This window comes from Rhopalosiphum padi, chromosome 4 (assembly GCF_020882245.1).
Source record: "Rhopalosiphum padi isolate XX-2018 chromosome 4, ASM2088224v1, whole genome shotgun sequence".
Taxonomy (NCBI): Eukaryota; Metazoa; Arthropoda; class Insecta; order Hemiptera; family Aphididae; genus Rhopalosiphum; species Rhopalosiphum padi.
In genome coordinates, this window is record NC_083600.1 from 27,676,930 (window position 1) to 27,695,144 (window position 18,215).

Below are 18,215 nucleotides of genomic sequence, written 5' to 3' on the forward strand. Positions count from 1 at the left end.
TGACTAACGAAAATAGATAAGTACACGAATATTCAAAGAAAATAATAGAGTTCGAAATCATTATCGACAATTTTTAATCGCCCATGTTTAATGACAACTGTTTAACTGCGTAACAGCGTAGCCGCGCACAGGTAGGTATCTATTAATACGCGACATTTTAAAAATAAAATCGATTTTCTCTTTGGCAAAGACATAGCTTACCTATATTTAATATTGTTAACTCAGCGAAGCGTAATAATAATTAAAAATCGTACATGTTGACACACACAGGAAGGCGATTTTAGCCAGCGGACGTTTGTTATATACATGGGTCGGTAACTGTAATATACATATATATTATATACGGTTGTAATAACAAATGGATCGTGGGACGAAATACTAATTATTGGACGCATGAAATTGAAATAATAATAAAAAAAAAAACCTGAGCTTAATGGTTTGAATTCACGACGCGGTTTGGCAAAGAAGTCACGTGGTGAAAGCGCGCGCTCTGAAGTCTTGTGTGTGAGCCCGTCCGTCCATCTGTCCGTCTACGTCTTTGGTCTATGTGTATGTGTACTATCGGGTTTCTCATCGGTTATGTAAAGCGAACGTCTCGTGATCCGTTTTCAACAATTATATTATTAATACGACGCAATTATTATGGCGAACCACTCGAAAACTCCGTCTCTTACATACGTAGGTACCTAAATTATTATTATTTATTATTATAACTGCTCGCTTTGATTGTCTTCGACCGTAATCCTTTGTATATCATTTTATAATAGCGACTTCGTTTTTTAAAGGTATCCTCCGCGCCACATTGTCATATGGATTTGATTCGATTTAACCATCGAAACTGTTTTAATAATAATTGTAATAATATATATATATATATATTATATTGTTATGCACTTAAAACAATATAAACGTACACGCGTGTTGTGAATGTGTTTCCATCATCGTCGTACGGTTGAGCTGAGTGATGGTGTGCGCCGATGCATCACGTTATTACGTAACAATTGGTTCAATCTCGTGCTCACGGACTAAGCATACATCACGGGACAGGGGTCATAGTTATGAATATTTTAACAAATATTCTTAGAATTTCCACTAATCGTAACTAATTTATTATTGGCCGTGTAAAATTAATCTTTGAATCATACATTTTGATCGTATAGGTACACCATAAATACATATACCGCACTATCGTTTGAATTTGAAATAAACGCAATTCGCAGAAGATTAATATGTACGCAGAAGATGTGTTAAAAATAATAGGGTTGCGAAATATCATAACTTTTCAAGATTATTATACGTTTGCTAAAAACAACAATATTATTTTAATAAATATTTCACATTTCAGTCATTTCGAGACTTATCTATTATACACCGACGAGATATTAAAAAATAAAAAAATCATATATTATTCACCAGATTGATCTATATCTTCAAATAATTAAATTAAAATAAATTTCTTAAATTATTTACATACGTACATACACGCGCGTCAGACACACACATATACTTACATGGTCATTAGATATTTAATTTTGATTTAAAAGATAGCAGGTACCTACTAAATGTACGTTCACTGTTCAGTTTATTTAAATTAAGTTTCTCTAAACAATGCACGTTTGAATAAAATTTTCTACAGAGAAAAGATGTTACTTATACCTTACATAACGTTTTTATAGATCTACAGATATAGATGATCTATATTCGGAATTAGTCTTAAAATATTCAAATTTTATTTTCATTAATTTCTATAGTACAAAAACAATTCCATAATCATTTTAAAGTTGTATACATAATACATAAATGTGTTTATTTGAATTATAGAAAGACTACTTTGTCTTGTATGATAATTATTTTTATTGCTGATGAATTAACAAATTGATTTAGACGATGAATGTGTTAAAGCTATTTAAATTATTTTAATCAAACAATAGTTTCAAACATCTAAGTTACTACCAATTAGTTTATATAAAAATCATTTCCTATATATTTATATTTAGTGGCTTAACTTATTCAATCGAAATTTTATTCGGGCTTTATAAACTACACATAGATAATATAATTCATATGATAAATTAATTATCTAAATACTTATCAACATTTTGATATATTTTTTTTATTTAGAAGAATTGTACAGGGTTATTATAATGCTTTCTACTTTTTAAATTTTCTAAGTAACACAATCCAATATTTTTGTATAAATTGTGATAATGCGACAAATATTTAAATATGTATATAGGCTTAATTCAGGGGGAGTTAAAGCAACCTTTTAAAAAAAACATCTTTAAAGCTCCTTCAAAGGTTAGGTTATCAACTAGATTGCTCATAAATGTTAATATATTTATGATGTATACTCGTAGTTATCCAATTTAATTATCCGTGTAGTGGAGTTAAACATCTCTGCATCCTCTTTACCAACTTGATTATCTCAGTTGCACCTATACACGCGAAATGAGAATATGCGTGACTTCTCGAAAGGTTTTGCGCCGTCCTTGGCATTCGTTTGTCGATCCCAAAACCAATTAACGCATGTACGTCTATTATTGTGTAATAGCAGTGATACCCTTTTGATATTTTTCACGCACACGGTATAGATTGCTGTTTTAAATTAGTGGAATACAATGACTGCGTATATAATATTATACTAAAAATGCGGTAGGTCCCCGGCAAAAGATATAGAATATCGTTTTTGAATGACAGTGCAACAAACGTCACATCGGCATCATGCGCACTCTTCGTCGCCGTAGTCGTCACCGTCGTCTATACACCATTTCGATTTATATTATTGTAACTATCTACCTATTCAATTTGTCATTGATATTATAGCAATGCTATTTTTTTTTCATCTTCTTATGAGTCTTTTTTTCTTTTTAATCATAACACAGGCGATGTAGCGATTTCCATTACCGTCAATACAAGTTGCATTCTGACGGCTATAACATAATATTGTATACATATATATATATATATATACGACATAATATGTACGTATAAGTATTTATTATACGTCCTAGACTCAGTTTGACACATGTTCTCGCCTTTTATATTATTATTCATTGTAGTTTATCGTAATATATATATATATATAGAATATACATTCATATACACGCGTGTCAGCCGATTGGACATCATCACGCGTGTGCCGATAGACACAATAGTCGATAGAATAGTCATTAGTCACAATAATAATAATAATAATATAACGATTGACGAGCGATGGCGAATTAGACCGTGTGAAAACGCACCAATAATCGGCTTTTAATTATCGCTGATCGTCGCTCTGCACTTCGACAATCGCGTTGTGCTGTTTATAATATATAGTGTAATAATAAAAATATGTAGTACACCGCCATCGAATTGTTAAAACGTACCGTCTACTACAATATTATTCGTATAATATCAATTCACACACACAACAAGTAATATCATTGAGTATATTGTAATATAATCCACTCAATGGTAAATATGTATATTGTGTGCTCATTGTTTGAGGACGCGAACTGACGACGCCGCCGCCTTAGTCGTGGAAGTGATAATAATAATATATAATACAAGTATTGGCGTATGGAAGTAGCTGCCGTGTATTACAATAATACCTCATGTATCATAATATTATACAGGTAGTGGATACAGTACTACTACTGCAGTCGTATATTGTAGTGGATATTCTAGTATATAATATATATATATGTTGTGTAGTACAAACGAATAATACACCTACATATATATCTGTGCCAGCTACCTTTTGGCCTAGATATAGGAGAACCGACGATAGGTCATAATACATACGAATTAATCATTGTGTATTGAGTTATAATTTTTTCACGATATTTGAAATATTTTCAATAATCAAAAAACAATTCAAGTCCGATTTAAAAATATTATTCAGATCACGTTATATCCATAAGTTGGGTTACATCACCGTTAGTTTTGATGATTTTTTTTTCCATGGATTAAACGGAACATTAATATTATTTTCCATAAATTAAAATATTTAAAAGCGAATAATTTGATTACGTTAGCACGTACAACAAAACCCATGTTATAATTTATTTGAGTACTTATACGGTATTTCCTCATATAATTATTGTAAGTATTAGAAGTATTACGTAAAAATTATGATTTTAATTTCCCACCAATTATAATTTATTATCTACCAACCGACAAATTATTTCATTATTATTTGTTACACCACTACGTAATCCGAACATGGTCAGGTATTTCTATAATGGTATTAATGTTTACAGAATTTATAAATTGTTTTTCATTGAATAATAGTTTATATTTTTTAGAATATTTTTTGTGAAATAATTGTTTTTATTGATATTACTAGTTCGTAAACCGTACACCATTAACTTGCGGTACGATTTTTAAATAAAAACTCGTTTGTTTAAAAAAACTACCACGTTACGTCTTGTGTATTCACACCGGCTATATAGGACACTAATATATTGTTAAGTAATAGGTCAAAAATCATTCACTGAAATGTGTTAAAATATGTTAACACAATATAATACATAAATGAAATATGTCAAAGTAGCACATTACTAATACAGTAATACTAGTAAGGCTAATAATAGTTAATACTAGTATAATTAAAAATGTTATTCTAAAAAATAATTAATAAACAACGCTCAATTGTCGATATAATATTAGTCACAGTTATTTAAGCAATATAGTTCATTGAACAGTTACTAGAGCTTATTTCTAATTGTTAAGGTATATTTATCATTTCATTGTATCGAAGCATTTCAAAGATATTGTTATACATGAATAAAGGGAAATTTAATTGATATTTTAATGACAAGACATATTAATCATTTTTATTTGTTAATAATTGTAGACATGTTACATTTGTCTATCAATCATTTATACTAAGAATATATAAATGTAATACTATATTTACCTGCAGTTAGTTTAAGTGGTACTGTACCTACAGCATTGTAGTGATAAGGCAATATTATGCATTTTATTATAATGAAAATTAAACGAAATATGGGTGTAACCTGTCAAGTCGATTATCGAGTACTTATATAATGTAACATTTTGATCAGAATAATATTTTTTGAACGGGCCTTTTATAAGTGTAATGTTAAATAATTTATTGAAATTAAACTTTCGTGTTCGGGAATCAAATATAAACTTTGTGAATATCCCGTGAAATAAATGAAATGGATGTGTTAATAATATTGGATAAATCATTCATGTTTTTCTATTGGTGCAATTGGTGCATCAGGCGATATAATAATATTAATATAAATAAATAAAATAAATAGTTGTTAGCAAAAATAGTAATTCATTACCTACTCATAATATAGTTTTTACGAAAAAAAGAATATTTGTTGCATAATATATTTGTAATACTAATTGTATGTGGTTAATATAAATTTATTATTTTTAAATAATCGTATTAAAGTATGGATTTTCTTTGTGTTTTATCATTAAAATTTATTATAAATACTTTATGTTTAATTAGTTAACATTTAATATATTTAAATTAGGTTATGGAGCAGCATATAGCTTTAAATTATTAGAGTCCATGACTATGTATGCCTAATGAGTACCTATATACGAAGCCAACAGCATCTTAAATGCTTTAGTATAATTATATTATATAATTTGTATAAATTGTATGATTTGTTTTTATTATTAAAATGTTTGGGTTTACTAAATGATACTGTTCAATTTCCTTATCACGTAGCCATGTGATTATTTATTTATTTTATAGAGATTGTATAATATTATACTCTTCACATAAAAAAAATGGGGAGTGAGTACTTGGGTATTCACTTGTTTAATGAAAAATCGTTACGCTCCGTGTAATCCATATTTATTTAAACTTCATCTACCTATATATTATTGGACAGGTTTATTAATTATGAATTAAGTGTTCCGGGTTCAATAATAAATCAAGAACAATAAATACTTATTTGCATATTTTTGTTTTAACTTTTAAGTAGCATAGGTACCCATACTTTAAAACTATTTACTTGTATACATGTATATATATATATGAATAATATTATATTATACACGGACACTAAACACAGCCAGTATTAATAAATAATAATTATAAAATTATAGTCTCCTCTACGTGATTATGCATATTGCATATACGCGTTATGAGAATGTTTCGTGTTTGTATATAAACTATATATAGATATTGAATTATATATTTTGTACTTAGTTGTAACTACCTACTAGTAAAATTGAATAATGTGGTTGGAAATGAGAAAAATAACACAGCCTCTTATTATTAAAAACGTATGTATATCCATCGACCAATGGCATACAAACCGATATATAGGTATGAGGTACGTACATTATTATAATATTATATAATATTACGACGGGTATTAGGAAGGAATCCCGCATTTTCAAAATCTTGAATTTCAGCGTATTATATTAGAATAAAATATTATTTTATTGGTCTTAAAACTGTTAGAAACACTTAAACACTTATCACGCATGAACTAATATTGTACTAAAATTTTTTTTTACTAAATAAATCTTGATTTAAATTATTAAAAATAAAGTTAAAATTATGAGTACCTACCTATAATAATATTTTTTTGCACAAAGAAGATCAATATTATATGTAATAATATGCAATATAAGAACTGATGTCTAATATTTCCGGCTGTCCTTGTTTTCCCATCTCTTGTATATTGCTATTAAAATATATTATGCGCTATTCGTCCATTATTTAATATTATTATACAGTTTATACGTAAAAATGTAAAATATAAACATTTTTTTATTATTATTTATAGTTAATATATACATATAAATATGCAGTACTACCTGTATAATATAAATGTAACCAATGTTCTCGATAGGTATATACATTACAATACTATAAACAAACATAGGTACACATGGTTTATGTAAGAGTAAAAATTAAGTTAAGGATACAAAAAACTTGAGTGCACCCGATAAATAATATAGTAATAATACACTCGTTCACAGTGTTTCCTCCGAAATCACTAGAAAACATCACGTGCCGGTCGTAGGGCCACTCAGTATATACATTATTAACAATAAACGTATAATCCTATATAATATATAGAATTAGTATATCAGTATATGTATCCATATATATTATGTATATTATTATTATTATTATTATTACTCGGCACTCGGCACTCGTACAGTATTATACTATTATATTATTATTATGTCATATTTAACTGTACGGTCAAAAATCACTGATTTACATAATAATAATAGTAATATCGTTTGAGTAGAGTGCGTTACGTATTAGGTATAGCCGTATAGGTAGTATAACGTTCGTTGGTACGTGACAAGTGTCTAATACATAGTAACAATAATTCCGGTCAACGCGTTTATTTAACTGTGTACAAGTCCTGCGCTGTATATATATATACACCATACAGATAATAAGCGTATTGGCACATACCATATTATTATTATTATATTTGCATACATGTCATAACATAAACATATTATTATAATATGAAGCGCGCATTCGCTAAAGGGTCGTATTAATATGGTACCGACTAAACTTATTACCTTATGAATATCAGCTATATTATACAATAATAATAATAATAATAATATTAATAAAAAACAAAAATTACCCATCATAATAGCCGATCCCAGGTCTTTTTTTACGAAATTTCGTACTACGCACTTTTTCCGCTTATATCAGACAAACTCGTGGGTGGCTTAAGTCACTCCTCGTTTACAAATTATTGGATTAGTGACGCAAAAAGCATCCGGTATAGTTATAAATATTAAAAAATAAAAATGAAATCATGTAATAGGTGGAAAACATTACATTTACAAAAATAATTTATACAAAAAACTAAACGAATATAAATAAGCACGACTTGCAGTAAGTTATACCTATATTGTAAAACAAAACAGTATTGTATATATATATATATATACAATACTTAATAATTCTCCAAACTATGTTTGACTTGCCCTCTCTATAAAATCGTTTGCGGATTTGATCGATACGATTTGAAGAAAAAACACTTAGGAAAAGATTTCGGGTTTTTACAAATGCAATGTGATAGGATAGGTACACTTGCACACACGACTAGACGACTATATATTAAACCAAGTACGCGATTTTAAAATTCACCCCGCGCTTGAAGATCTAGATCTTGGCACGAATATCAACCCGCACGGATAGGCACACGGATATGGCGCACGATAAATTTTTACTTTAATATACGCGATGTGCACAATTTACGCGGTCGTCTGATATTATGGTTCCACGTCTCTCTCACTGTCCGGCATCAGAGCCGATTAGATCGCGTTTGCATTTCCATAAAGCAAACGTATATGAAACGTGTACGTGCGTGTGTACCTGCTATACCTATATAATAGTATTATATCTGCGTAAAAACTATACGTATCTAAATCAATAAAACACGTGCACGCGACCTTTACGCAGTAGTTCTCGTGCGCAGGTTGTGCGAGTTTGTATATTTTTTTAATATTATTATTATTATTATTGTGATTATTATTACTACGTTATGACGCCCACTCGGCAGGTCGTTGATCTCGACCCGCCGGGAATGTTTATACATATATTATCATTATTATTATTATATTACCTACGTGTACGAGAGGAGTTGTTTGAACTCTCGGCGAACTTATAGCGTTTATCCCTAAAAGTATGTTAACCGGCCCACATTAAATGCACGTAGGGTTTGCCGTTTTGTTTCTGCAGGTCCGTGTGATTCATTATTTAATCGTACTTTTTTTTTTATTCTTTTATTACGGCGCGCATATACCGTCTCGTCGCCAACTGTTGAATTTTTGATTCCCGGATCCGTTACACAATCACACAAAACATATCAAACTTGTTTTTTTTATTATTTTTTTTTTTGTCATGTCGAATTTCTCGAGAATAAATTAGACGAACACATAGAGATCGTGCGAGCAGGGTATAACACAATGTATGTAATATGTATTATACGATTTTATTCGCTAACTACGTTATATTGTTTGGTCTGTGGCCAGTTCCAGATGGTGCCAGTCAATTACGATTTTCGACCGTGTGTTTACATAATAATGTGTGCTATATAGCTATGGTATTATATTATTATTATTTTATTATACGGTATCGTAAATATAATCAAATTCTTGAGTGCTTATTATTATTGTTATTTCAGACGTTATATATAGATTTTACAGGATTTTTACATTGCATTATTACAATACACAATTTTTAAATTATATAGGTACACTATGTGCCTACGGTTTCCCGTGTTTTTTTACGTGGATATTATGGTCGTACTGTATGGGTAGATAGGTAGGTATATATAGTGCTTGTGGTTGTGGCTAAATTTATTTTTTTTTTTTAATTTAAATGTTTGAGTGGGAATCACTTTAACGGTCGCGTAATGGTGATACCTAATAATAATAATAATAATAATAATAATAATGGATTATATGCATTAAATGTGATAATATTTTAATTGTTTATATAATATTTCATATTTTTGTGACTTTTTACGAGTGGTTGCGAACCACGCGAAACACGACGGTTTATCATCAATTTAATAAATCGCACAGCGGTTATCGTAAGGAGTATCATATTTATTATTGTTCGCCCCCGCCAAGTACCTACAATAATGTGTTCGACCATAACCCGTAGGCGCGCAACAAGGGGCTTAAAACGTATGTCATGTTTTTATATTATATTTAATGGGATGTATAATATGCAAAAACGCGTGCCATAATTTCATTGCACACTCTTGACCTTGCCAGTTGAATTTGTGTAGGTATTTCCGATTTCGTATAGATGAGCAATAATAATATCTTATACGATTAGACTGGATGGAAAAATATCTATATAAAATTACTGCGTATTCACTAAATTCAATTTTCTACAAATCTAAAAACCTATGTCAATTTCAGACCGGAGGCCGTCAGAAATTCAATTAAATCTATTTACCAAAAAACGAATTAATAATAATCAATAACAATCAATAATGTATTAATCATTAGTAGAATATATTAGTCAATATTTTGAATGACGTACTAACGTTTTGAAAAGGTAATAAAGGATAATGCTCGTTGTGATTTAATTATTTGTCGTGTACAAGTTAGCATATCATTGGTCGCGATCTTATTTTATTGTCCACGATATATAGTATAACAATACAAAATAATATATATACCTACAATGACATTTTGTATTATTTTGGTTAAGTTCAGCGGCATGACCGCGTACAATAATATACGTCAACAAATATCAAACGAAAACGGCCATCGGTACATAATAATATTGTATTGTGCAGTGGACCACCCGGAGGAGGTCTTAAGAGTTTTGCACAGGTCATGTTCCGTTATTGAAAGGTACAAGACAACTAATCCGGCCCGAAACGTAATATTACATTATATTATTATTATTATTATTATTAAATTAATAGTTTATATTAATTACGCGCATAACTTGTACATTTCTATTAAAGTAATAATATACATCTATACGTATATTTAGGACATGCGAAAATGACATTCATGCGATCCGGGGCACGTAATGAAGTTATAAGATGTTTGACCTTTAACACGGGGACGGAACATTAATCATTTTTGAATAATACATAATAATATTTATCAACACGGTAACGTCTTCTCGCACAATTGGCATGGCATTTATTTGTAATGACGTCACGCGAAACCGTATAATCACGCTCGACGCGCCGCAGAGAGAAAGCTCTAAATAAAAGATTTTTTTTTGGATACCCGCACATTGTTTGTTTTTTTTCTTTCGAAAACGTGATCGTATTTCATAATCGCACATTATGATAATACGTACCCTTATAGACTGTTAATCAGCTAATGAAGACAGCTATAATGGCGATCAACGTGTACAGAAGTTGTAGTTTTTGTGTTTAATATTGTGCTTAAATCAGGGGTGAGCAGTTGACGAACCACGTATCTTTTTTATGCGCAACACGACCACGTGTATTCCTTTTCAAATTATTAAACGTTTTAGAATTTTTATTAACTGAAAATATGCAGAGCGAAAAAAAAAATAATACCAAACGAAAACTACTGACCATTATTGGCCATTTGCTAATTTTGAGTTGCCCATCCCTAATATAAATGAGCATAAAGTATATAAGTACTTTAGATGGACTGTTAGTTAACGACTGTTTATTTCTTACATACTATCTCAGATTCATCAAATAAACCAAGTATCAAACAAATTAAATTCCTTAAAAATAATAAATTAATAAAAATTGTCTTATTATTTCGTGGCTTATGGCTCGTTTCACGATGATCGCTCATTTTTATTTAAATTATAGTACAGTATCCTTAGTATCCACTTATAATGCAATTATCATTATGAATAAATAAGTTAATAATTGTTTTTTTTTTACACAGGTAATCCTCGGCTGCAATTGCAGTAATTGTATTTATGAGTTATGATATAAAATTGCATATTATACAATATTAAGTATAGGTATTTAAATATTTTAAAATATTAGTTATTAACAGTATGTACAAATACGTCTTAAATTACTTTGTGTAGGTTGGGTATTCTTAAAAATATTATTAAAGATTCAGTATTACACTGGTTGAAAGATTGGTATAGGTTGTTGGAAATTGTGGCCTTCCACCTCTGCCGGTTGTTAAATTGTTTTGTTATTGATAGCAATTTACATTTAAAAATAAAAAAAAAACCTATCGCAAAGAGAACAAAACCGTACAATATTAAACACTTTTTATTCAACTTATAGCCGTTCAATTAGTCGAATTTTGTTTTTGGCATGATGGTAATCAATCGTTTAACCGAGTATAACAGCTGCCCTAACAAAACTTATGGGAATACTTATGCGGCTATGCGTGCGTATATGAGTTGAGCCCCACGATATCATATATCTTCGCGTAAGGCGTAACCCACGCGATTATTCAGATGTTTATACATGATATATTATATCATTACATTTACCATCATCAGTCTTTGCTATTTGACAGTGCTATATTATTATGTATACCATAATAATATTATATATGCGAATACCAGATATACTATTACTGCAGCGGGGTTGGATTGTTCTATTACACAACATCATGTGCGCGCGATATCGATACACATAGGTACGCTGCTACTGCTATTATTTTGTTGTTGTACGCGTAGTGTTATTATCTATGCATGCACGCTGTATATAATATGTAATATTATTATTACATATAGTTATTGGTCTTACCAGCGTGTAAATAAAATATAATATTATAATATGGTCTATTCATTAAGACTTTCCAAATGGAAGCAGCAACGGCCGATAAAACCATAAACATAAAAAAATAAAAAGTTTTGTCATGTAGGTATACGTATAGACATAGGTGTACCTCGACGTTTCGGCGGAACCCTTGACCACGCCTCAGCCCCAGGAATTGGAGCAAAGTCCTGTGGTCGTGATTGCCTCCAGGCGATTTTACTGTTCGCGTTTTATATATTTTTTTCTTCTCCATTCTCTCGCAGTCCAGTCTGACAACACACACACTACAGCACCTGCTATGTGTATATATATATATATATATATATATATATATATATATATATATATATATATTACACAATAGTAATACTCCTGTAGCCTTATCAGAATCTTTTTTTTTCTTATACCAACATATTATACCTCTACGTGCTGCAATATACCGAAAGAAATTCCTAGACAAACACGGTCATATAATGTAATTCAGTTTGTGATTTTTCGCACATACGCTTTCACCTTCGTACAACTGTTTTCATGGCCAATATAATATAGCTGTACAATGTGTACACGTATTATATTATATCGTTATGGCTGTGTGAAGAAATGGCCATAGCTATTTCTCGGGATCTAATTACACCCACGCACTGTATGCATTCGTGTTAAAAATATGGAGTACCCTCGTTGTATAACGCACGCGCATTAATATGTAACCGGTTACGGAGCACACACTGAGTTGTAATGTTCTTTTATCTTTCATTTCCTAATCAATTACAATAGGTAACATGTATAATACTTTTCTATCATTTAGGTGTACGAGAAATTACGGCTGTGAACTTGACGAGCAAAATCATTAAACAGTAGTTATTATACGATAAAGGACAAAATGATACAAATTCTTCTAGTCGGCCTTGGAATTTTAATCGTCTTATAAAAGAAGAAGATTATTAATGTATAGATGGCACGGTGAACACACAATTGCGGCTGGAAGTACACCAACATTATAGAAACTATCTAAGATATTGTAATCATTTAATTTAAAATCGTATCATTGAAATTATGTTATAAAACTAGAAAAGTCAAGCCTGTTTATTGCACATACACAGTGAGTCAGTGCATAGTAGGTATTATAAAATTTTTAAATTATATTAATAATATAAATTATAATTTAAATATTTATGTAGTTTTGTAAGAAAAAAATTCCGATTACAAGATTTTTAAATTAAAAATAGAAATTATTTTTTCAACGAACTGGCTTATTATTTTTTTAGTATGAAAGTATGATTTTACAGTGTTGTTATTTAGTTATTACATAGACAATTTAGGTTACTGGGAAAAATTAAATATACCAACTATTGAACAACGCGATTATTATTATTTTTTGTGTGGAAGTTTAGTACTATATAACAACCTAATTAGTAATTAAATATGAAATACTAATAATCAGCAACGCAGTTACATGTGCGGGAATTTTAAGACAAAATATCAACTTGATCATAATATATTATCTAGATATACAGACATTTTTTTTTTTATTATTTCGTTAACTTCCTCATTTTATAAATAAATACACGTGTGAATATAAAATAATGAATTTCATTAATAATTAAAATTCTGTCTATACTGTATACTATGAGTTATGAAATGTACTATACATGTAATTTTAACATATCTTTTAATTAGATGTCCATTTAATCTATTCTATATTTTTTTATGGTAACGGGTTAAGTATTTGGGAAAAAGAAAATCATTTCATAATTTAAATATCAAATATTTGCCATACATACCAACAATAAAAATCTGAACTTGTTAATATATTTTATGCAAGTAGGTACCTATACTCTATAGTAGCTAAGTATATATTATATAATATTGTAGTACATATTATATCATAATAAAAATAAATGTAATTTGTTCCTCAAATACCTAGATATAATAATACGCTTAATAGTTAATCATACACAGGCGAATGCTCAAAGAACCAAGTTATACCAACATTCTTGTGGTCATCGCAAGTTGAATTCTGGCGGTTGCCGGTTAACAGCAAACACTTACATTTAGCGGAATGTGGATTTCAGAGTTTCTAGAACCAACGTTTATTTTTGCTTTTGAAGCGGGAAAAATAAAAACCAAGAAATAATTCAACCATTTTATAAATGCGAAGTGCTTACTAATTGTATAGGTACATAATAAATTGTGAAAAGAGTCAATTGAAAGTTATTTTTTAACTCGGCGCATGTTTTTTTTTTTTTTTTTTTTGTCAAAGATTTCAATCGTAGTTATGTTCGTTGTATTGTATATGTACCTAATATATTGTTTGATATCCTGAATGAACTCTATTGAACTTCTTACATGTTTTTTTTTTTTAATATAATATAATATCGAAGTACTCATACACGCAAACTTGTCAATCATTGTAGATACATCAAAAATGGTTTTATTATAAATCTGGTATACACGTATTATATGCTCAGTCATTATTATTTTAGTATAAACGTATTACTTGTCGAAGGTCTATATCATGATTTTTGTTTTTAACAACTTCAGACGTGTATTATACTGCTGTGTACTAACATGTGTTATGTGATAAGTGTAATCGTAATGGATTTTAAACGATTCAACAGGTATGTTTTTATTAAGTCCATAATTAATTAAGCTCGATTCGAATTTATGGCACGAATAATGCACGAACGCTATACAATTATTTAAGCGTTGCCTATTTAATCTATTATTGTAGGTGATGCGAGTTCAGTGCATGATTGTTTTTTTTCCGCGCACTATAACGTCGATGATGCTTCAAGGTCGGCCGTCGGGTTTCAACCTTTATTGGAATGTTCAACCGGTTCTTCCGAGGTGACATTTTCACTATTATCGTATAATACCCGTTTACGTCTTTCCTTAATCGATTAATTTTACAAAAACAAGAAATGCTACAGAAAGGGTGAAGTTAACGTATTCGAACATTATGCAAAATTCAATATACACAGCAGCGCGGTGCATATATTACTATCGTATTTGTCGGGCTGGAGGAGAAGTAGATGTGCGCCGCCTTGTGCGTAATGCTGGACGCCTTCTATATAGTAAGTTTATACATATATATATATACATCATTGTGTTTTTATGGGTAACACAGTAGTCCATATTCTCCGGTTTTGTGTAATTTGACAGTATTATGTATTATGCGGGCAAATGTGAATAATAAAGTGTGACTCGTAAAGTTGATTAAAAACGAAACATTTTGTTACGAATAAACATTAGGCAACAAGAGGTTCGGCTCATCGTTAATATTCTATGTTTCACCACTATACTACTATAGATGTGTCCGATCAGTATATAATATATTATATTTAATTAATAGCATTATATTAGGTATATTTGTTTATTAATGTATACAATTTATATTGTAAAGATAGTTGACACGCATGACAAGGTGTTTGATAATATATTACCATTAATATAATATGATTTAACAACCTTGATATTATATTGTTATATGAGTAGGCATGATCGTGAGTGACTGACGGATATTATGATGTATTTAGATCACACTGTACAATAACTATTCCGTTTAATGACACGATCAATTTTTCTCAGCAGAAGCGATCCTATGTAAAGTCATGAGTCGTCCATTGTTTTACTACTTCCCTTAATGGGACCGATTACCCTGGGCGCTTTATATATATATATATGTATATATATGAAATGTTCATCATTCATACATAATTTTATAGGTATCAGAATGCAGAAAAAAAAATTAATTTCACCAAAAAAACGAACGTAAATTTTCACTTTTTTCTTTAACGAATTTACTCACGCCATCGTCATTGGTTTTATTACTTTTGTTTTTCATTGAGCAAATATATAATAGATGGTGTCTAGGTGTCTATCGCGGTGGAGTAAAAACCACAAATTTCGATTCCACACAATGGGTCCAATATAGTGTTCAAAACTTTCCACGGGATATGGCTATAATATAAGCGTTGGATTATATGAGTTATGACACCCGAAAAATAATATATATATAGTTATCTACAAATGGAAATATAGTATAAAGGTATATATCCAGCGAACAATAGTATTGTTTCTTTCACTCTATACACCTAACATACATGCGATTTAAATAGGTTTTTTTTTTAAATCGAGAAATCATCGTGTTCACATAAATAATAACACAACGCGGTGGTATAACTCTATTATTACAGTGACATTTTCGCCACAATATAATATTAGATTATGCTGTATAGTCTAACGAATGGTTTTGAAAATGTAATTTTGTTTGCATATTAATTTACATAGCATTTTTGACGCCATATAATTATAATTACCGCGCGAGAGATGAGCGCTTGCACGGTGCACGTTATACCAAATTATATAAATGAAAATCGTTTAAAAGACATGACGATTGCGAATCGTTCTTAAATCATTTTCCGTAAATGAGACGTTCATAAATGGATCGAAACCGCGTGACGGAAGTGTCTTTCTTTCCCCCGTAGTGTATATTTTATCCACGGCCCATTACGTTAAAAATACATATATATTTTATATTGTAATGTTGTTTTTACTCTATTTTTATTATATTTTATTATACTCTCCGCAACACCGTTAACACCGTTATTATTGCCGGCGTACATGCACTCGGTCTGTATCACACGTCGTCGTTTCACTTTCCATTGCAACATCTTTTCCTATGTATCGTATTTATATTATCATTATTATACATTACTTTCGATTTTAGTCTTTGCGCCCATAAAAACAAGATCGACTGGTATCGTCGTCATTATTTAAATATCGGATTTCATTATCCTTCGTGTAGTAATAATACGAATAAAAAATAGAAAACAATAAACACTTACCACTGAGTACACAGGCCAGCAACAGCACGACTACGGTGGCGGCGGTCTTGTGGCTGGCTGTCATCGTTGACGCGCGCTCGCTGACGGGGTTGAATTTTCGCACACAAGCAAGTTCGATTGGCTGTCTCCGATGATGTGTCGGCTGGACAATATTTTCGACTGTGAACCACTACACTATAGGTGCGGCCGGCGGACTTTTAGTGGAAAACCCGTACACTCGGTGCGCAAGTGACATTTAGTTTTCGGGCGAACAACGCGTGTGATTAAAAAAATAAATAAATAAACAAAAACCGATCGAAATTAAAAAAAAATTGTTTTTTTTTTTTGCAAAACACTCGTATCAAATTATTAAATTATTATATTGTATTCTATGTATAAATATACGTGTAAATATATGTATACGAATTACGGTTAAAGTAAAAAAAAAATTCAAACGATTATTATTATTTTTTTCTAATCACAAACTCGCGTCGACTCGTCCTAAACTACTGTTCACACGAGAGTGAAGATTGGACATAGACACAGACGCTGTTGGGAGAGAGACGTCGACGCCGTCGTCGCCACCGTCGTTTGGGGAGTGAGATGACTGGTGGAGAGAGAGAGAGAGAGTGAGCGAGCGAGAAGGAGAGACGCCGCATACGCACTGCAGATATTATACAGAGGAGAGGGTCACTTTCTTATTCAGCCGGACCGCTGTGTGCGTGTATGTGCGTAAATGTCTGTCTGTGTGAGTGCGTCTATTTATTTATATGTGTGTATGTGTGTGTGTGTGATTTGAGTGGAAACGAGAACGCGCCCCGGTGCGACTTGCACAAGACTTGTACAGCGCGACACAAACTGCAGCACCGCCCGGCACCTTTCATTTATATCGCCGCCTATTTTTGTTATGTTTTTTTTTTTTCAGTGATATTTGTTTATAGACTATTCAGGTACAATAATGTTGCAGGTTTCGGATGGGTGGGTGATTTTGTTCTCGTTACCCGGTTACACACGGTCTGCATAATATACCTGCAGAATACATTGGTATACCTAATACTTATTACATACATATGTATATATATATATATATTATACATATTATACAATTTTATTGTTTTTGCTAGGGCGGGTCGATATAGGTATACTACTGCAGTACTACTGCAGCTCACAGCCAAAC

The 18,215-nt window shown here is 30.7% G+C and overlaps 1 protein-coding gene across 2 annotated transcripts in view; it reads right to left on the reverse strand.

Annotated features, from left to right (window-relative positions):
• Positions 1-17,586, reverse strand: part of LOC132930987 (putative mediator of RNA polymerase II transcription subunit 26) — a 46,094-nt gene extending 28,508 nt beyond the window's left edge. The window contains exon 1 of one of the 2 annotated variants that reach the window (XM_060997143.1): positions 17,060-17,586. In XM_060997143.1, coding sequence (XP_060853126.1) covers positions 17,060-17,123 — 64 coding nt within the window. In that variant the 5' untranslated portion in view covers positions 17,124-17,586. The remainder of the gene's footprint in view (positions 1-17,059) is intronic. The other variant, XM_060997144.1, reaches the window with a different exon arrangement.
• Positions 17,587-18,215: the final 629 nt, after the last annotated feature.